Source organism: Cydia fagiglandana, chromosome 14, assembly GCF_963556715.1.
Source record: "Cydia fagiglandana chromosome 14, ilCydFagi1.1, whole genome shotgun sequence".
NCBI classification, from domain to species: Eukaryota; Metazoa; Arthropoda; class Insecta; order Lepidoptera; family Tortricidae; genus Cydia; species Cydia fagiglandana.
This window is the reverse complement of record NC_085945.1, coordinates 1710877-1733448: the sequence shown is the minus strand read 5'-3', so window position 1 is coordinate 1733448 and position 22572 is coordinate 1710877. Positions and strand designations below refer to the sequence as shown.

Genomic DNA, 22572 nt, shown 5'->3' with positions numbered 1-22572 from the left:
CCCGTGAATAATTAGTTCTTGGATTTTTTTTTCGTAGGTCCCTCGGGGGGGTCACTGAGAGTGTAAATCCAAAAAGTAGGCTTAATCAGGCTCCTGCGTATATTCAAAAAATGGTTTTTTTTCCAAAAAAACGGTTTTTCTTCAATAACTCGGCCATTTTTGATTTTACAGTAAAACCGTAAGGACAAAAATTGTAGGAAATTTGATTCTCTACAAGTTAGTCCAGTCATTATATCCAAAAAACCGACCCTTCCCGTGAATAATCAGTTCTTGGATTTTTTTTCGTACGTCCCTCGGGGCCATCACTGGGAGTGTAAATTCAAAAAGTAGACTGAATCAGGGTCCTGTGTATATTCCAAAAACGGTTTTTCTTGAATAACTCGGTCATTTTTGATTTTACAGTAAAACCGTGAGGACAAAAATTTTAGAAAATTTGATTCTCTACAAGTTTGGTCCTCACAATTTTTCTTCTAGGATCGATAGTTTGGAAATAAAATTTGAAAAAAGCGACAAATTCAAAATATTTTCAACATCTCGTTTATTTTCAACTTTACGACATAAATGAAGAGGACTAAACTTGTAGAGAATCAAATTCTGAACAATTTTGGTTCCCACCTTCTTTCCCCCAAAATCGATATTTTAGAAATTAAACCTGAAAAACGCGACAAATTCAAAATATTATCATTATCTCCTATGTTCCACGCTTTACGGCATAAATGAAGGTAAACAAAGTTGTACAGAATCAAATTCTGAACAATTTTTGTCCTCACGGTTTTACTGTAAAATCAAAAATGACCGAGTTATTCAAGAAAAACCGTTTTTCGAATATACACAGGACCCTGATTCAGTCTACTTTTTGAATTTACACTCCCAGTGATTTCCCCGAGGGACGTACGAAAAAAAATCCAAGAACTGATTATTCACGGGAAGGGTCGGTTTTTTGGATATAATGACTAGACTAACTTGTAGAGAATCAAATTTCCTACAATTTTTGTCCTTACGGTTTTACTGTAAAATCAAAAATGGCCGAGTTATTGAAGAAAAACCGTTTTTTTGGAAAAAAAACCATTTTTCGAATATATAGCGGAAGCAGTTATAAAGTTGACCCAAAAATTTTTTATTAAGCTATGAGCTTCATCACATATGTTCCTTGAGTAATTCTAAGCATTTCAAGCCTGGGAGCCAATAAGAAATGTGTGTCTACTCGGATTTGTAATGGATTCAAACTTTCAACCCCTTTTTAACCCTGTTAGGGGATGAATTTTACAAAACGCTGAAATTACTTTTCCTGTCTTTTAATAATATCCCCAAATACAAAGATTCAAGTCCCGCGTTCGAAAATTTTTTTGATATCCATACAAACTTTCAACTCCTTTTTCACCACCTTAGGGGATGAATTTTCAAAAACGCTGAAATTAGTTTTCTTGTATTTTAATAATATATCGTTTTACGAAGTTTCAAATTCCTAGCTTAAAATAAAACTTGAACCCCATACAAACTTTCATCCCCTTTTTAACCCCCTTAGGGGTTGAATTTCTCAAAATCGCTTCTTATCTCTTGTACACTTTATAAATGTAATCTAGTGTGCAAATTTCAACTTTCTATCTTTTGTAGTTTCGGCTCCGCGTAGCAAAAATCTCCAACCAAATTTTTCACCTTTTTACGTTTTTCTTGTAAAATTACTATGAAATTGAAAAAACAAATATCAGCAATGAATTCTACGTCTTTGGTTTATACGAAAATGATACCAAACTTGCCCTAGTACCCACCAGGATCAGAGTAGATTTTTTTTAAAGATGACGGATGGCGGCCGTCTTTGTACCCCACCCTCCCCCCCACTTCACGCTAGAAATGCTTAGAATTACTCAAATATCAGATGTGATGAAGCTCATAGCTTAATAAAACTTTTTTGGGTCATGTATGGCAGCGTTACATAACTGACTCCAGTAATACGCAGGAGCCTGATTAAGCCTACTTTTTGAATTTACACTCCCAGTGACCCCCCCGAGGGACCTACGAAAAAAAAATCCAAGAACTAATTATTCACGGGTAGGGTCGGTTTTTTGGATATAATGACTGTACTATATAAATGTGTGTTAATATGTGTTCAAAATGCGAAAGTTTGAAATATTATATACACGTTGACATCGATTTTTATGTTACCTTGATTTATATTCAATTGTTTGACATGTTTATCTTTGTACATGACGATCCTTATTGGGAGACACAATTAATTTTATTATTTTAATATTTAGTAATTTTGACGATCATGATGAGAAGATAAACATAATTTTGAAGAAAGTAGCAAATTTATAGTGTAATTTTCATGTTGAAATAACAAAATCTAAATCTAATCTGATCTATACGCCGCCTGGTTTTCAAATGTGATGCGATAGTTATGAATGGTATGGCAGTGTAGACTCATGGAATACGCATCTACGGATCACCAACATAGGTACTACGGCGTAGAGGCCTCTGTGACGTAGCAAGCTACGAGCTACGGCATGCCTCTACAACACATACGGTTTGGCCACGACATTGAGTGTTGTGACGGCGGCAGCGATAATCATAAGTTGGAGCGATCGGACCTTTTGTTAACACCTGTTTTTTGTTAACATTTAGAGTGAGGCAGACCCGGACCGTTCTAGCGTGACAGCCCGATTCTAACTTTAAGATATACGTCAGTTAATAGATCTAGAGACGACATGGATTAGATATGTCAGTGTCAAATGTGACGTTTTTAGGGTTCCGTACCCAAAGGGTAAAACGGGACCCTATTACTAAGACTTCGCTGTCCGTCCGTCCGTCTGTCACCAGGCTGTATCTCACGAACCGTGATAGCTAGACAGTTGAAATTTTCACAGATGATGTATTTCTGTTGCCGCTATAACAACAAATACTAAAAACAGAATAAAATAAAGATTTAAATGGGGCTCTCATACAACAAACGTGATTATTTACCAAGTTAAGAAACGTCGGGAGTGGTCAGTACTTGGATGGGTGACGGTTTTTTTTTGCTTTTTTTGTTTTTTTTTTTGCATTATGGTACGGAACCCTTCGTGTGCGAGTCCGACTCGCACTTGCCCGGTTTTTTCAAACAAAAACGTCATTTGTGCCGTTTGTTAATTGATGTATTAAAGTTCGAACCGGGCAGTAAGTCACCCTTGACACTCTCACCCTTGAGCTACCGTCATAGCGCTACGTCGTGGCCGATAACATGGGTTTTCTGGTATGTAGCGGAAATGCGTCGTAGAGGTAAAACGACAAAACGTGTCGTAATGAAATGAGAGCCAACAGGAGTGGTCATTCCTCCATACAAACGTACTCGACTTTTTCCTCCGTGGGTTTTGATGCTAGAGCAACGATTTTTTCAACACCGATTAATATTGTCAATATCTGTTTCGGACTGTTTTGCTTTTTTTGATATTTTTGTTTTTTAAGGCGCTACTAGAACCCTTCAAAACTGGCCAAAATGGCCTCATTGACTATGCCGCAATAAGAGGCGTAGTATTCAAAACTGATATCAATTAGCCTCAAAAGCAAAACGGTGTGACACAGATAATTTCATAATCATTTAGATTTCCAAATTTGGTTACGATTGGTTAAGTTTTGGAGGAGGAAACAGTCGAGTACAAAACTTCGATTTTTGAGATTTTTACGCAGGATTTTTCACCTTGTCCTTATCGCACTAGTTTTATGAGCCGCATCCGTTAGCGGGACGGGTATATTTAAAACTCAGCTCCTGTTTCGTCTTAATGCTGAATGGGTTAAATAATGAATGGACTAACCTTTGTCCTTGTCGGCATTCTTCTGGTCGAAGAAGCCGGTGGTAAGGGCCTTCCGCTTCAGCAGGTACGCCCTCCGCTTAGGCTTGGTCGTCGTCGCCACCGCATTCTCTGCACACACAACATTCTTTCATAAGTCATCAAAATTTATAACAAACTTATTGTATATGTCAAACAAACTGGACAAGTGCGAGTCGGGCTCGCCCACCGAGGGTGCCGTACTTTTTAGTATTTGTTGTTATAGCGGCAACAGAAATACCCACATCATCTGTGAAAATTTCAACTGCCTAGCTATCACGGTTCATGAGATACAGCCTGTTGACAGACAGACGGACAGCGGAGTCTTATTAATAGAGTCCCGTTTTTACCCTTTGGGTAAGGAAACCTAAAAAAGAGACTCAGCTGGAGCATTCCACGGACTGTCCCGTACAAACGCATTCTATTTCCTGTGTTGCGACTTTTTTTTTGGCATTTAAAGCAGGCGATTATTTTTCTGCCCATATTTTTGCCCATTTGTCATTGAAAAGGAAACTCTTATACCACAAAACCTTCAGAAAATTCGCGTTTGTACGGGACAAACGGTAGACAATTTCATGGAATTCTCCAGCTGTGCAGCCACAGGCAAGTGGCGTCTTTAGCTTACGCGGCTACTGCCCTGACCTCTAGCACGTCACAGCGGTGCCCGTCCCAATTTCTCAAGTATAATCTGTACGTAGGTCACTCGATAAGTTTTGAGATACAGAAAAACTATTCAAGATATTAGCACTATTTATATTACATTTTTTCAAAATACTCTCTATCATTCTATATTCAAAGTTCCATTCATCTAAACCAACTTTGAAAACATTTTTGCCAGTCTTGATCCGATAGGGCAGAAATCGCAACTTCATCAGTTTGTTAGAGCAAACGCGGGATCTAACGACAACAGAGCTTCCTCACTCCAAGATATTGATGTAGGATTATATTAACGCGGGGAGAGACCTTTCCTTGCCAGCGGTAGTAAAAGCCATGCTTGGTGGGGAGAGTCGATGGAAGGCGGTGGCCTCCTTCTGCGAGGACGTGATGGTGCAGAAGGAGGCAGCGGAGCGTGGCAGGGAGGAAGATCCGGCCTCTCAGCCAATGCGCCGCAAGCGCGTGGGGCGGCGGCGGTTGGCATACGACCGCCGGTTACCCCCATAAGGGCACTTGTGGGCGGCAGGCTCGGGGACGTCTGTCGCCCGCACAAAGGTCCCTGCGTGGGCGGGCGCGATGTGTAAGCAACGCGCCCACTGAGGTGAAGGGGTGATTTCCCCTAGAGTCGGGTCCAAGTCCGGACGGCTGCTGGCGAGGTTGCGGAAGAGTACTTCGGCGTTCCTGGGACCTCGCCGTATAGCAGCGAGGCGGCAACAGAGGGGTTTTAGTGGGTAAACCTGGGGTCTCATGAGCCCACAACAGGGAGTCCCACATAACCATCCCGGCCCGTCCCCGCGCCGGGGTGGTATGCGTAAAGCATTTCCCCTCTTAAAAAAAAAAAAAAATGATTATATTAACGCCCCCCGAATTGACCGCTAGGATCTTCTCTATGTCCTTGTATGTTATTCGTGGATCTTATCGCACCAACATTTCAGTAGACCACACGTTTTCTGCAGTTACTGCTGTTTGCGGGCGACCACTTCGGTGGTCATCTTCCAGGCTGGTTTTACCCCTTTTAAATTCGTTGAACCATCTAAAAACTGTTGCCCGTGAAGGAGCAGAATCTCCTAACGCTGACTGCAATCGTTGCAAACACAATTGTTCAGATAAACCAAATTTAAAATCATAAAATATCATAGCACGCAAATGTTCGCGGTTAAGCTCCATCGTTTCAAAGAAAAAACGCGGGAACCGTTTTGGAAAAATGACTTTAACATATTTATTTTTTAAATTGGAGCGAATCTGCAACTTGTGTTCTATTTTTAAATTTTGCTTTTAAAAAACATATAATTCAGGTGCGTTCCATTTTCGAATTTCGAGCATCTCAAAACTTATCGAGTGACCTACGTATAATGCGATCTTTGAAACGCTAGGCGCCTTTGACCAACGTGAGCAGTACGTGCTTTCACTTCCTATACGAATCCCTTACGGGATTAGGTAGGTTATGGAGAGCGGGAGATGCGATGTGGTGCATTATGGTAACATTCCATTTCTAACCGCAGCTGCACTCCCGGTACTGAACGCGTCGCTGTCATTGTCAATTTCCATACTAAAATGAACAGTAATGCAGCTGACGTTGGAAATGGACTGTCACCTTTAATCTGTAAAACAAACAAATATTTTTCTTACATTTGGATCTGTGTTTTTTAAATGGAAACTATGTATATGTCGGAGAATGGCTGAAATGTGCCATCTGTCGCCTTCAAGAGGCGTTTTATCATGCAAACCTTGACAAATAGAGCAAACTAGGGTGTTACGTACACCTGAATGGCGTTCGACGCAGTTCCGCCAAGACGTCATAGAGTGCGCTGTTAAAACAATTGAAGTCCAGAACAATTGAAGTTATGCTGTCAATCAATCTTCAGAAGGGGCACGATGAGAACAAACGGGAGAAGCAGACGTCTGTAGCGGTTCTTGGGTCAAATCCACTGGTTTGCTTAAGATAAGAAACGTATCGCGAGCTGTGATTTGTAATGAGTCTTGTGCAGTAAAGATTGTGAGTTAAACAACGTATTTCATTGAAGGCCGTCGTCATCCACGATTGAAGGTTCTGATGTGCTGCTGATAGTATGATACGCCCACAATTCCCGACATATAAATTATAAAATGAAATAGATGTCATATCAAAAAAGAGTGACCAAGTCCTCCAGTAAATCATCTTCTAAAATACAACCACCGTGCAACTACCATCATCTGAGATATGTGGTAGGGCTACAATAGTTATTTGTTTTACAAGGGGGCAAAGTCGTTGTTTAACTGCTCGTGCTAATATTGATACCCAAGCCAGCGAAAGATTCCAAAATTGAACCACGAGCGTAGCGAGTGGTTTGAAAAATGGAATCTTGAGCGTTGCGAGGGTTTCAAAGTACGAGGGTTAAACAAAATTTGCCCCTGAGTGAAACACAAAATTTTTCACCACACCAACCCGAAGCAAATATTAAATGTGAAATATCAAACAAAATCAAACCAAATTAAATCCAAATGAATGTTATTAAATATGTATCATCCAAAATCATCATTCAAAAGTCAATTCTACCAGCAAACATAAGAAAACAACTCAAAATTTGCATTTGATTTGCCTCACATGTGAATAAAATGCATCTTTGCTATTCGTTTTTGAAGTGCAAAGTAAGCCTTTCCGAGCTGGTGTGGTGAAAAATATTTTCAAGTTCGTTCCACCGGCGTACCGGCTGACCCAACCGGGTGTCGCGCATCACAAACAAATCATTTTATTTATACCCGGCGCAAAAACGCGAACGCTTCACACACAAACATGTAATCCGAAGTGGCAATGCGACACTTGTTATGATAGAAAATTGCGTTTGTCGCACGCACTCGAGGACTGGGACAGGACAGGGGTCGGCAAACTGAGGTTCGCCAGTTAATTAAAGGTAGACATGTGACGTTTACGAGTGAGTGATTTATGTGAACTATAAGGGCCGCCATACACGGACTGCTTTGAGCAGTCAGTGCCAACAGCTTCAAACGGTCGCCGTTGGGTGATCTGCAGTTTCAATACAAAATCGTCATTCGCAATACACGGACCGCTCAAGCAGTTGCAACTGCTTCGGGCGGTTGGCTGCGCGGTGAAATTTCATCATGCGGTCAAGCTGCAAAAGCAGTCCGTGTATCTTGATCACTGGGTTACTGCTCGAGCAGTCCGTGTATGGCGCCTCTAAATCTTTTGATTGAACTCGCTCACTCACTGATAATTTGAGGCGCTCATTCGCTTATCTATCTCAGTGTTCCTTGCGCGAACGAAAAGAAAGAAATCGGATGACAGATGCTATGAAAGATCACTTAGATTAGGGTTATCCATATTGTCTAGTAGTGTTATTCGTAAATGCTTGTCAAGTCTAACAAACCCTTGATAATCGTTTGTCCTTATCTGTCATTTTGATATTTATGTTTGTTGGAAAGGGACATAATTCAACAAAGGTTTGCCAAGTTTTAAAACCCCCCTTAGGTTAGGGATGGATCTTGAATAGAACAGCGGGTAAATTTAGGTATCTCTCGGGTTTTTCTGACACAACTTGTGACGAGGTCGTCATCGTCCAAAGTCTAAAGATGCTATTAATTCACAAAACAAAATAGTGTTCCTCTTTAATCTCTTAATTTAATTTGATTACAAATGTCAAACGTGTAAACACGTAGTTATTTTAAAAGCACATTACCTAATGCCCACACAACAAGTGTCATGCTGTGACACATCGCGATCACAATAACGCTACTACGAGTGCCATTCTCACTGTTATATTCTAAACTCACACTCTCACACTAGACCGGGCCGGGCCCGGGCCTAGGCGCCCGACATCTCATTTTCTATGACGGCTGATCGGTGATTACGTGGTACAAAGAAAACAAAGCGCCGGAAACTCCGGCACGACTCCTTTAAACTGAAGTACGAGTATTTCGTGGTAAACTATTTATTTATTTTATGTTTAACTTTCTTTGTTGTTATTTACTTGTGTATGTTATAGTTTATCACGAATAAATGAGATGATTTGATTTGATTTTGATTTTTGATTTTGAGTAGATGTAATAAACGAAAAAAAAGTGACCAAGGCTGGGATTTCAAGAAAAAGTGACCAAGGCTGCATTGGCGGCAGATGATATACGATTTTTTTCGAGTAGCACCTTTATGTAATCTCCGTTCGCGTGACCAATAGGAATTAAGTTGTGAGACAAACTTAATATTAAAAACCCAATAAGTAACTAAATCATCATTTGATATATCGTTTTGATGTTAAGTGTTCTACTTTCGAATTTGGCCTTAATGTCGACTCGATCTGCGCGTGAGCAACAACCAGGGGTCGGAAACCGGTATTTGCTCCATACAAAAATACCGGTATTATTAAGTTCTTTTTCGTTCTTTGGTGTATTATTTCATTTTTAATTGGACAATCTTATAATACAAAGTCGTTAGTCAAATATATGATTCAGTCTTACGTAAAGACCATAAAATAATTCAAAAAATTGGTTTACTTCGGGGTTTTTTAAAAATACCGGTTCCGAGCCCATCAACAAATAGTAGCGCTAGCAGGTAATAGCCGTAGCGAGCGACGCCGCTACGCTATCCCACGCTATTTACCTGCGCCGGCGGCTTAAGGTCCGTCCACAGGACCCCGTGCCCGATTCGAACTTTAATATACGTCAATTAATAGATCTAGAAACGATATAGATTAGATATGTCAGTGTCAAAATGTGACGTTTCTTCAAACAAAAACATCACTTTTGGCACTGACACATCTAATCCATATCGTTTCTAGATCTATTAATTGACGTATCTTAAAGTTCGAATCGGGCCGACTCCACCTGCGCGTGAGCACCAATAAATAGTAGCGCTCGCAGGTAATAGCCGTAGCGAGCGGGGCGCCGCTACGCTATCCCACGCTATAGCGTAGCGTGACGCTATTACCTGCGCCGTATACAGTATGCTCGATTCGAACTTTAAGGACTTTAAGATATATTTTGACGACCGGTCTGGCCTAGAGGGTAGTGACACTGCCTATGAAGCCGATGGTCCCGGGTTCGAATTCTGGTAAGGGCATTTATTTGTATGATGATACAGATATTTGTTCCTGAGTCATGGTTGTTTTCTATGTATTTAAATATTTATTTATTTATATATATATTATATATATCGTTGTCTGAGTACCCACAACACAAGCTTTCTTGAGCTTACCGTGGGGCTTAGTCAATTTGTGTAAAAAAAATGTCCTATAATATTTATTTATTATTATTTATTTATAAGATATGTCAATTAATAGATCTAGAAACGATATGGATTAGATGTATCAGTATCAAAAGGAATGTATTTGTTTGACGAAACGTCACATTTGACAATGACATATCTAATCCATATCGTTTCTATATCTATTTATTAACTGACGTATCTTAAAGTAAGGTAGATAGATGTACTTATTTAATAGAGATGCTCACTGTCCCTGTGCCAAGCGTAAGCGTGGGAGAAAGCAGATTAAAGACGGCGATCTGTCATTAGGAATACCGGCGCGGGCGCATGATTCACGTCGATGTGCACGAGATATGACGGTTGCGTGACAAGTATTTGTATACCTACACTATTTATTAATATTGTAAACTTTTTTATAACGAGTTTTACACGGTTCTCTATTGATACCCAAAAAGTTTTAAGTCATGTAAGGGTTGTTTGTCCGCATTTTCGTTAGTCATAATTTGGTTTGTCTCGGAAACGCTTAAATTTTCAGGATTGCCATAAAACAAACCTAACCTATCTATAGGATAAACTTACGAAAATTCTGAAAAGTTAACGGATTCAGAATTATGACTAATGATAATCTGACAATCATTGCATTATGACTTTCAATAATTACCTATGTCAAACATAGGGATCCGATTCTACACGTTTGGTTTTGTAAACAACAAAAGTATTTTGGTCGGACTTATTGATATAGCGCTTAGGCTGACTTTCCACTGAGGTGGAAAAGAGTGAAGACGAGAAAAGACGCGCGAGAATCAACTAAATAGCATTTGTTGTAATCCAGTGCAGCAGAGAAGAGATGTCGATCACAAACAAAGCTTTCGTCGCACAACGTATCAGCATTGATGCGATACAGCGAGGAAATGCTGCCAGCATCCTTGGTACAATGCATCAAGGGCCTATTATAGATTTAAGCTAGTTATTAATTTCTTTTAGTAAAAACCCACTGTATAAATCTTGTTGTTTAAAACACATATTTTTACTTTTAAAACAAAGTTATTGGTTGATTTCTGCACGTCTCTTCTCATCTCTGCCTCAGTGGGCCGGTAGCCTTATGTCAAATATGAATGAAAATTGCTTACTGTATGAAAGGTAAAGAATGTTAAAAGTGCAACAGAATAGGTCTCCTTGGCTTTACTCGCGGGCCGGATTCGTTTGGCGCCGTAACCCTGCGTACGATGTAGATAGTGTAGGTACCATCATACTGACACATCCTAGACCTTACTCCAACGACTTTAGGCCCACCACTGATGAGTCAATAGTGATGTTAGTACGTACGCACATATTTACACCAGCATTGTTTACAACGGACGTGTCATATTTTTGACAGGTTGGCAGCACTGGCAGAGATATCGGCCGTTAGTACCGTAGATATCGCACCCAGACTGCTTTATTTTTTACTTTTTTTTAATTTGCTTTTTTTTGACGTGATAACGTCTTATAAAAAAATCGAAGAAACACCGGTAGCATGCACGAAAAAGTGCATCTCTAGGCATTAAGTCCGCCATTTTTACATTTTGTTATCGTGCAATAAAGTTTAAATAAATAAATAAAATAAAAAGTGTCACGTTACGTAATGTAATAGTAATGTTTTCTTATGACGTTATCACGCAAAAGTATTGTCCGTAAACAAACTTTACAGACAACCATATTTTTTTCGTTTCCTTTTTATTTGCTTTATTTTTTCCTAATAGTGATATGTAAAATCCACAGTCGGCGAAGCGATTTTATAAGTAAGGTGCATTAGGATAACTTGGAATGCGGGTTAATTTTGAAACTTGAAAAACTTCAATTAAACCAGAGTAATCGCGAAGCGTCTGGTTGACGTAACTGGTGGAAATGCCGCCAGCATCCTTGGTTCAATACCTCAGGGGCCTATTTTAGATTTAAGCTATTTATTAATTTCGTTTAGTTGTACCACTGTATATATATCATATATTCTTTGATATATATTGTATGTAAATAAATGATTTATCGTATTAAACCAGAAGCGATTTCTATTGTATCGACAGGACGCAAGATACCTGTGTCAAACGTTGTTTTAGCGTAAGTTTTGCGAAAGTTTAAAGTACTTATGGTTTAGTAAGTAGATTCATAAGGGGTCATCCATTAATTACGTCACACGAATTTCTAGGTTTTGTGACCCCTCCCCCCCTGCTTGTCACACTTGGTCACATTTGGCAAACCCCTCCCCCCTAGTGTGACGTCACATTTTTTCTACGAAATCGCCAAATCGAATTAAGTACCTAAGTACTTAGGTACTTATTATTATTAATATTTTTTCAAAATATTTTTGACGATATAAATATTAGTAATTTTATAACCCAAAACTGCTTATAACTCTGTACTTTTAGGTATTTAAAAAAACGTAAACAAACCATTAAAAGGGTAATTTATTGGGCAGGTTTTGGTTCCTGTTAAATTTTCAATTTTAAAAAATAACAGGTTACAGATTCGTTCCATCCTATTTCAGCAACCTGTAGTTACGCTGGATTTTATGATATATATACACATATATAAATTTACCCAATTATTTATATCACATTAAATGATTAATAATTTTTTATAGTAAATTGCCTCATAAAAAACACCCAATTTTGCAGATGTGCAAAACGCAAGGTTATAGTTATGAGGATAAAATACGACTAGATTACAGAGTACCGTTTTTAGTGTAGCAACACGTACCTTGTGTCACTTTTTAACTTGGTCGGTTTGACAGCGGCCATTGCTTGACGCTTGTTGCATTGTGTTTTATAGTCGGATGCCCTTGCGATATTTGTGGTGTTTTTGAGCTGTTATTCGTTGTCAATTTTGTGGTTTTCTGTTAAGTTTTTGTTGAACTTGTTTGTTTTGTTACGGAGTTGTGTGTTTTGCGTGAACATGGATGATAACAAACCGGGAAGTAGCCGGCCTACCCATACAACCATTTCCAGTCGCCGTTACGACGCGGTGTAGACACATCTTGTGTCGACACCGTCTGTTTCGGTCACAATTCCAGTCGCAGAGTCGTCGCCGTGTCGACACAGTTACCAGAAATGGGGAAGGGTCGACACATGACACAAAGTGACATAAAGTGTGGTCGCCGTGTGCACACATTGTTTCGGGTTTGCGACTACTTTATGCCAAAATCATTCGTTCATTCGTTCATTTTGTTCCTGTCAAATGGAAACTGTCAGATGGAAAAATACTTAATTAAAAATAAGTGACATTAATACGCCATCTCTAAAACGGATTACAAGACGTAATTATATATTGTTTGCATTTATATTACAATAGGACTTAAATTATTATGGGGAATTAAACTGCTCGAGTGATTTGATAAACTAAGTGTAATATAATCAACGCGCCACCACATTGTTTTAGTTTAGCCGGAAATGAAATTGTTTACTTCTCAGTGCCTGTGTTCATAAATATATTATTTGATGCATTTTTAGTACTTCGATGCGTATACTATACTTAAATAACAGAAATAACGCTTTACATACTACGAAACTTGTTAATTATGATGTATAAATATGGTTTAAGGCTGAGAAATATTGCAGTCACAAAGTAGTCGCAAATGTTTCGACTTTGTGTCGACTCTGTGTAGACACATGACACGCGCTGTCAAAAGTAATAACAAAGTTACTGGATTTGCAAAATGGCTCCTTGTGTTCATTTGTTTTCAGATATTCTCAAAGTGTAAAAATGCCGTGGTCAGAGATGGGACTAATAGATTAACTGTTTATTCGACTAATTAATGGAATAAAAAAAGTTAATCCTCACATTTTAATCGCGATTAGTTTAGTCGACCTAACATAGATTGAAATTGAATTAATCTGAATATTAATCGAATAAATTATCGATTAAATCTCGATTGAAAGTTGACAGGGGGACATTTTAAATTGGAATAGGATTTGCATGTAAATTTTGTAAATGGAATAGGATTTGCATGTAAATATTTCCCACCTTATCGGGGTGGGGACAAATGGGAACACAATTTTCAGATGTATTCCCATTTATCCCCGTAGGGAACAGATGGAATAGGATTTGCATGTAAATATTTCCCAATTTACCACCTTTTCGGGATGGGGACAAATGGGAACACACAATTTTCAGATGTAATCCCATTTATCCCCGCAGGGAACAGATGGAATAGTATTCGCATGTAAATATTTCCCATTTTTTCCCACCTTATCGGGGTGCGGACAAATGGGAACACACAATTTTCGGATGTAATCCCATTTATCCCCGCAGGGAACAGATGGAATAGGATTTGCATGTAAATATTTCCCATTTTTTCCCACCTTTTCGAGGGGGGGACAAATGGGAACACACAATTTTCGGATGTAATCCCATTTATCCCCGCAGGGAACAGATGGAATAGGATTTGCATGTAAATATTTCCCATTTTTTCCCACCTTTTCGAGGGGGGGACAAATGGGAACACACAATTGTCAGATGTACTCCCTGGCGTGACAATGTGACGTAACGTGACAGGTGCGACATTTCGACAAGTCTCATTGTTGCTGACGTCACAGGCATCCATGGGCTACGGTTATCGCTTACCATCGGGCGGGCCGTATTCCTGTTTGTCACCATCATTGTATTATTTTTAAAAACTTTATTATATCGGCAAAAACAGGTATTTCTTTTGCGATGTTTATGATGATAATGATGAAAATTGTCACAAGATTTCAAAGAACTTTCGGTAATTCTTGAGTTCTGTGTCGGAATTTCGTGACAATTGTCGTATTTCTTGTGACAAATGTCATTAGCTTCGCAAAATAAGTACTTATTAACTGGCGATATAGTGGAGTTTTTTTTTAATTAACATGATGGTGGCAAACAACCACACCGCCCGTCTGATGGTAAGCGATTACCGTAGCCCATGGAGGCCTGTGACGTCAATTACAGTGATGTAGACAATTGTTGGACCTGCCACGTCCTAAAACCTATAAAATGATATTCATGACGACTTTTATGACAAAATGCGTAGCCGCCATCTTAGATTATATAGATATAACACACAATTGTCAGATGTAATTCCATTTATCCCCGCAGGGAACAGATGGAATGGTATTTGCATGTAAATATTTCCCATTTTTTCCCACCTTATTGGGGGTGGGGACAAATGGGTACACACAATTTTCAGATGTAATCCCATTTATCCCCGCAGGGAACAGATGGAATAGAATTTGCATGTAAATATTTCCCATTTTTTCCCACCTTATTGGGGGTGGGGACAAATGGGAACACACAATTTTCAGATGTAATCCCATTTATCCCCGCAGGGAACAGATGGAATAGAATTTGCATGTAAATATTTCCCATTTTTCCCACCTTATTGGGGTGGGGACAAATGGGAACACACAATTTTCGGATGTATTCCCATTTATCCCCGTAGGGAACAGATGGAATAGGATTTGCATGTAAATATTTCCCAATTTTCCCACCTTTTCGGGTCGGGGACAAATGGGAACACACAATTTTCAGATGTAATCCCATTTATCCCCGCAGGGAACAGATGGAATAGTATTTGCATGTAAATATTTCCCTTTTTTTCCCCCCTATCAGGGTGGGGACAAATGGGAACACACAATTTTCGGATGTAATCCCATTTATCATTTATCCTCGCAGGGAACAGATGGAATAAGATTTGCATGTAAATATTTCCCATTTTTTCCACCTTATCGGGGTGGGGACAAATGGGAACACACAATTTTCAGATGTATTCCCATTTATCCCCGTAGGAAACAGATGGAATAGGATTTGCATGTAAAGATTCCGGGACATTCGCCAGCATGACTTGGACCAGCCCACTCATCGCCTTAGGAAGACTGGCAATAGTATACACGTAGTGGGCACTAAGATTTACAATAACATCCCATGTGACATTAAAAACATGAACACCATTTCGGGTTTTAACTCACGCTTAAAATGTTTATTGGTTCGGAAGGCCTATTACTCCCTAAATGAGTTTATTAACGAGGGCAATGAGACCTGACATTTATTTTTTTATTTATATAAAAATATGAACATTCCGTCTTTTATTATGCAAATTGACATGTAAATTTTTTAGTTAATTCTACTATCCTTAGTTCATTAAGTGAATTGTATATATAAATGACAATGTATGACCATTACTGAATAAATGATATGATATGATATGATATGATAAATATTTCCCAATTTACCACCTTTTCGGGGTGAGGACAAATGGGAACACACAATTTTCAGATGTAATCCCATTTTTTCCCACCTTATCGGGGTGGGGACAAATGGGAACACACAATTTTCGGATGTAATCCCATTTATCCTCGCAGGGAACAGATGGAATAGGATTTGCATGTAAATATTTCCCATTTTTTCCACCTTATCGGGGTGGGGACAAATGGGAACACACAATTTTCGGATGTATTCCCATTTATCTCCGTAGGGAACAGATGGAATAGGATTTTCATGTAAATATTTCCCATTTTTTCCCACCTTATCGGGATGGGGACAAATGGGAACACACAATTTTCAGATGTACTCCCTGGCGTGACAATGTGACGTAACGTGACAGGTGCGACATTTCGACAAGTCTCATTGTTGCTGACGTCACAGGCATCCATGGGCTACGGTTATCGCTTACCATCGGGCGGGCCGTATTCCTGTTTGTCACCATCATTGTATTATTTTTAAAAACTTTATTATATCGGCAAAAACAGGTATTTCTTTTGCGATGTTTATGATGATAATGATGAAAATTGTCACAAGATTTCAAAGAACTTTCGGTAATTCTTGAGTTCTGTGTCGGAATTTCGTGACAATTGTCGTATTTCTTGTGACAAATGTCATTAGCTTCGCAAAATAAGTACTTATTAACTGGCGATATAGTGGAGTTTTTTTTTAATTAACATGATGGTGGCAAACAACCACACCGCCCGTCTGATGGTAAGCGATTACCGTAGCCCATGGAGGCCTGTGACGTCAATTACAGTGATGTAGACAATTGTTGGACCTGCCACGTCCTAAAACCTATAAAATGATATTCATGACGACTTTTATGACAAAATGCGTAGCCGCCATCTTAGATTATAAAATGGTCATCATTTTCGAATTCTGCACTCCCTAAAACCTATAAATCGACATCCGTGACGACGCAAGTTATCTTTATTTTCAGATCTAACCAATTGCTACAGAATACAAAGGACAAAAAAAGAAGCAAGGAGGTAATGAAACAAGCAAAAATACTGATGATTCCTCGACGCAATTGGATGATTCTTAAATTGTGTCCAGATTTTCTTGTCATAAAAGTTTTTATTTTTCACATATAACTCACACAAGCTCCGTGACATTTCGACCTTGTAATTTTTTTAATGTTTTTGTTTTATATGCGTATCTCACTAGAATAATATAATTAATATAATCAAGGTATGTTTATGTTTGATGATTGAAATAGTAACTCTAAAAATTATATTTGTGTCTTTTATTCCTGCCGAAGACTTTTATTTTTCCTTTTCCTTCTACACAAGTTAGGCCAAGTAATAAGAATTTAGGGCTCTCAATTTTATCTTGACTTCTACATCAGTAAAGCTATGAGGCCATGTTTGGTATCGTTTTCGTATAAATTCACAGTACCAAATTTAGTTATGGTATCACATTGACACCATTCCGAAGTAAAAACATGTAAACTTATTAAAATACTTTCTTTTAAACTCCTCTTCACGCTTAAACTGCTGAACAGTTTTAATTTAAAGGTACACATATATTTTGAGTCCCGAGACAGGACATAAGTAATAAGTTACCTCAAAAATCATCCTTTAAAGGTGTGAAATGTGGTGCAGGGGGGAATTCAGAATTGAATTCTTGAAGTTAATACTTACTGTTTAAGTTTAGGTTTGAAGTCATGTTTTTTATCATTTTCAACTAAATCAAAGATGTAGAATTGTAGACCATCCCAAATTTCATATAAATCGGTTCAGCGGTTATTGATTTTCCGTACAAATTTTCACGCCACTTTTCACACCTTCAAAAGATGATTTTGGTTATAAGATCTATCCTATGTCCTGTTCCGGGACGCAAACTATTTCTATACCAAATTTCAACGAAATCGGTTCAGCGGTTAAGCGTCAAGAGGAGTTTAAAAAATACCGGCCAAGTGCGAGCCGGACTCGCGTATTAAGGGTTCCGTACATTAAGTCCGCCTCGCGCTTGGCTGCACATGTCTAATAGGTTTTCCTGTCATCTTAATAATCGTGATAGGTAAAGGACTATTTTGTGTATTTTTTTCAAAATTTAAGACCTAGTAGTTTCGGAGATAAAGGGGGGGGGCAATGGTCATTTTTTGGGTATAAAATCAATTTGTTTACGTTACATGTCCGTCTTTAGGTCCCTAATTTACATATATGTACCAAATTTCAACTTAATTGGTCCAGTAGTTCCCGAGAAAATAGGCTGTGACAGACGGACAGACATACAGACGCACGAGTGATCCTATAAGGGTTCCATTTTTTCCTTTTGAGGTACGGAACCCTATAAAAATTGTTTTTAAATTTTGTGGAACACGGCCTAGCACCTTCACTGATGTAGAAATCAAGATAAAATTGAGAGCCCTAAATAAAGTTTCAAGAGCGGATATCTCAAAAACTATTCAATATATGGAAAAATTGACTAAATAAACTTGTAACAAATTAAATTAACTTTCATTTTGTATAAGTGGCCATGTCGCTACGATGCATAGTTTCCGAGATATAATCGAAAAACCGGAAAATGGGACCTTCAAAGCCCCCTCTCTCCTCCCCGCTCAAAGGCTACGGCCGAGGACTTTTGATATGTTCACCTCCTAACTTGTCCAAGCCAAGTTAAGGAGTCAAAAATTGTGTTCCGAGCATTTCCCTCTACAACTTTATTGAGCATTCGTTGCCTGACCTAGTAGCGTATTGCATTTCTTTAAAAACTTTTCTGTAAAAGGTTGACGGGTGTTGGATGTTTATATGGTTTTGGTCGATTTTTATCATTCGCATCGCCCATGATGACTTACTAGAATTACTTACGAGCACACGAGACACTAATAGTAGTTTGACAAACCTTGGTTTTCAAGAGGTATTTTATATTGACATTTGCTGTCACAAATTTGCTGTCAGATTTAGTCGCAAACCGCACGCAAAGTGCACACAAATGTGTCGACACCTTGTTACGGAAAAGTGTAGACACGGCGACGACACTTTGTTTCGAAACAATTCTAGACACATTGTGTGGACTCTGTTACGACACATCTGACATTTAGTTACCACTTTGATGATTCTGCGACTGGAATGGTTATATGGGTAGTTCCCTGCTTACATTTCCTTCTCCGAAGAAAAAGAGGCCTAAAACGGGACAGCTTTCGTCATCGGAGAAGACCGTACTTGTTAACGTTTATAAATACGTGGAAGAAACGTGGCCCAAGGATAAATACCCATATAAAACCGAAATCGTTCAGAAAACGGCAGAAATTGTTGGTGTCTCGACTCCTACTGTATACTCTGTTTTGAAAGAATACAAGACCCACGGTCGTGTTCAGTCTCCACCGCCACCTGCGACGAAACCAAGTTTAGTAAATGCACTGGATGAGATTGAACTGGGTGGCATTCGAAGAAAAGTGCACCAATTTTATTTTGCCAATGAAATACCAAGTATAAACAAAATGCTTGATGCAGTAAACACTTAAACAGTGATGAGAGTCTGCCAAACTTCTCGACAACCTCATTTTTTAAAGTTTTAAAAAAACTGGGGTTCATGTACTCTAAAAGAAACCGAAAAAGTATGTTGATTGATAGAAGTGATATAGCCTTATGGCGTATTAACTATCTAAACAAAATAGAAGAAGAACGAAAGGCAGGGAAAAAGATTTATTACCTGGATGAGACCTGGGTTAACGAAGGTAATTAAATTGTTTTACTTTTCTTTTTAATTTTCTTGTTTGTAATCATTTAAATAGAACTTGAGAGATGATAAATAAACTAATGCTGTAATGTATTCTTTACGTTATGTAGTATGGTAAAAATAGTATCCCGTTCAAAGATACACCTAATTCCTTAATTTGACATGTCCGCCTTCAACTAAGCACTCGCTTATAGACCTTCTTTATTTTGTGTGTCTCAGCTTTAATCCTACCAAATATTTACAAAGATTAGAAAAGCTATACTCAAGTTATCGTCTTACGTTTGATTTATGTTGTAATAATAGTGCAATAATTATTATTTTGGTTTACAGGGCACACGAAAGAAAAAGTTTGGCAAGACACAACAATCAAGAGTACCAAAGAAGCTCATCGCCAAGGGCTTTCTACAGGACTCAAAAATCCATCCGGCAAAGGAAAACGCCTCATATTAGGCCACATAGGTATGTCATATTTGTGTTCAATAATATGAATCATCCATACTAATATTATAAATGCAAAAGTCTGTCTGTCTGTTTTCTCTTCAGACAGACAAAACGCTGGCAGAAGGCAGTTTATTTATAAGTGATACCTTCTGCCAGTCACTTTGTCTGTGTAAGATTATGATGATATGTCCTTTCCCGAGAGAAACTCCATCAAGTGTCAAGAGGTTCATAATATTAGTATGGTTAATAAGTCATACACAAATTAATCTATATAATATAATATAATATATAATCTATATAATTAAGGGAGTGCATAGACTCATATAGTATAGGGTCGGCAACACGAGTGTGATATCTGTGCAGTAACAGGCATTCATAGGCTCCGGTGCCTGCTTACCATATTTGTTATTAGCATGCATTAACATGTTTCTATATTTTTGTAGGATCTTCAACCCGCTTCTTGAAGGAGGGCGAGCTGATCTTTTTAGCGGGCACAGATGATGGAGACTACCATAAAGAAATGAATGGAGCAAACTTTGAAAAATGGTTTGACGTTATTTTAAATAACGTTGAGCCAAATTCAGTAATTGTGATGGACAATGCACCATACCATTCACGCAAGCTCGAAAAAACTCCTATTTTAAAAACAAAAAAAGCTGAAATCCAGGAATGGTTACGGTCCAAAAATATTGCTTTTGGACCTAAGGAATATAAGGAGCAACTCTTGAAGAGAGTGCGAAAAGTAAAAAAAAAATACGAAAAATATGTTGTGGATGAAAAAGCAAAAGAAAGGGGCATTACTGTCATAAGGCTCCCGCCCTACCACTGCGAGCTCAACCCTATTGAGCTCATTTGGGCACAGGTAAAAGGGGAGATTGCCGCAAAAAACAAAACGTTCAAATTGAAAGAGCTAAGAGATTTACTACCCGAGGCACTCGGAAATGTCACTGCTGCTAATTGGAAAAGCTGTGAAGATCATACCATAAAAGAAGAAGAAACAATGAGAGGGTTAGACAACCATATCGACAACTTGACTGACAGATTTATAATAAATGTGGGGGGGATTCATAGTCATCATCATCATCATCATCATCAAGTGATTCCGAATAAAATATTAAATTTCCTAATTGTACTGTATTGTACTAATAAATAAAAATAATATTAAATTCTTGTGTCTTTTTATTTTATTTATACACTGGTCTCAGCCTTTACCTATTCAATATGCGTCACACTGCTGAGCACAGACAAAGGCCTCTGGCCTCCTCCCATGCAGTAGAGGGCTTGGGCTATAGTCTTCACACTGGCACTATGCTTGTATTGTAGTATGTAGCTGGAGACATCACATACACCTTCGAATTTGTTTGTGAATGTATGCAGGTTTCTTCACGGTGTTTTCTTTCATCAAAGTCAAAGACCGACTGATAAACTCAGTGGTACGGTCGGGGTTCGAATCTTCCGGATTGAAAGACATCTTACCACAGTTACCACCAGGCTACCAGTGCTTATGGGTAAGATGTCTTTCAATAGTACATTAATTACTTTAAATAATATACGTAATTATAATATTTAAGGTTATTAACATAGGTAATAATTATATCACTCGAAAAAGGTTCTAAACCCCTGAATCTGTCATTTTTGACAGCTGCTGTTTGTTTACGTTTTTTTAAATACCTAAAAGTACAGAGTATAGGAAAGAAAATTAAACGAATAAAAATGATTCTCTTTTTAAAAACTTGTTATTTAAATGTACAGCGAATAAAATAATTTAAATAAATTTTCGGTTACTGATGAAGTTAAAGTGACGTCACAAAGTTTGTGTCTCCCCCCTCCCCCATGTCACAATGTGTCACATTTTCTTGACCCCCTCCCTCCCCCTAAACGTGTGATGTAATTAATGGATGACTCCTAACTACCCTAATGCACGTTTAAAAGATTACATATAAAAATGCCGCATATGTAGTACACTACAAAACAGACTGGGGACCCCCAGTGGCCACAATTTCGCACTTTTGTAAGGGAGTGCCAATATGTGGTGACCGCCAATCATAAGACGTATACTGCCGTATTCGAACTTAAAGATATTCACAAGAGACGACATTCGGGCAACCAGTGTCACTTTTATTTATTTATTTATTTATTTAATCTTTATTGCACATAAGGAAATACACTGTACAAAAGGCGAACTTAATGCCATAAGGCATTCTCTACCAGTCAACCTTTAGGCAAAGCAGATAAGTTGTAGGCGGTGCAAAAACATGTAGTAGATGACTTTTACGTTAGATAGAGTAAGATATCTATTAGATGTGAATTGGATCTCTAAGTCATATCCTGTGGAAATCGTTCAAGAGTATCTCCAGAATCGTGCAAATGTCAAATTTGACAGGTTAGATCTTAAACATATCGTTACCTATCATATCTTGGTGATGTCTAAAAGATATCTAATAGATGTCTATTTCAAAATCCGAATCGGGCCCATATTGTGTTCCATCTAGTAGATCACTGAACGATCTGTGGTTAGTACAGATAACGCTAAGAATCGCG

General features: G+C 38.4%; 1 protein-coding gene across 1 annotated transcript in view; it reads right to left on the bottom strand.

The window, feature by feature from the left end:
- Nucleotides 1-22572, bottom strand: part of LOC134670636 (uncharacterized) — a 96759-nt gene that overhangs the window by 44397 nt on the left and 29790 nt on the right. Inside the window, exon 3 of the mRNA XM_063528445.1 lies at nt 3789-3896. Coding sequence (XP_063384515.1) covers nt 3789-3896 — 108 coding nt within the window. The remainder of the gene's footprint in view (nt 1-3788; nt 3897-22572) is intronic.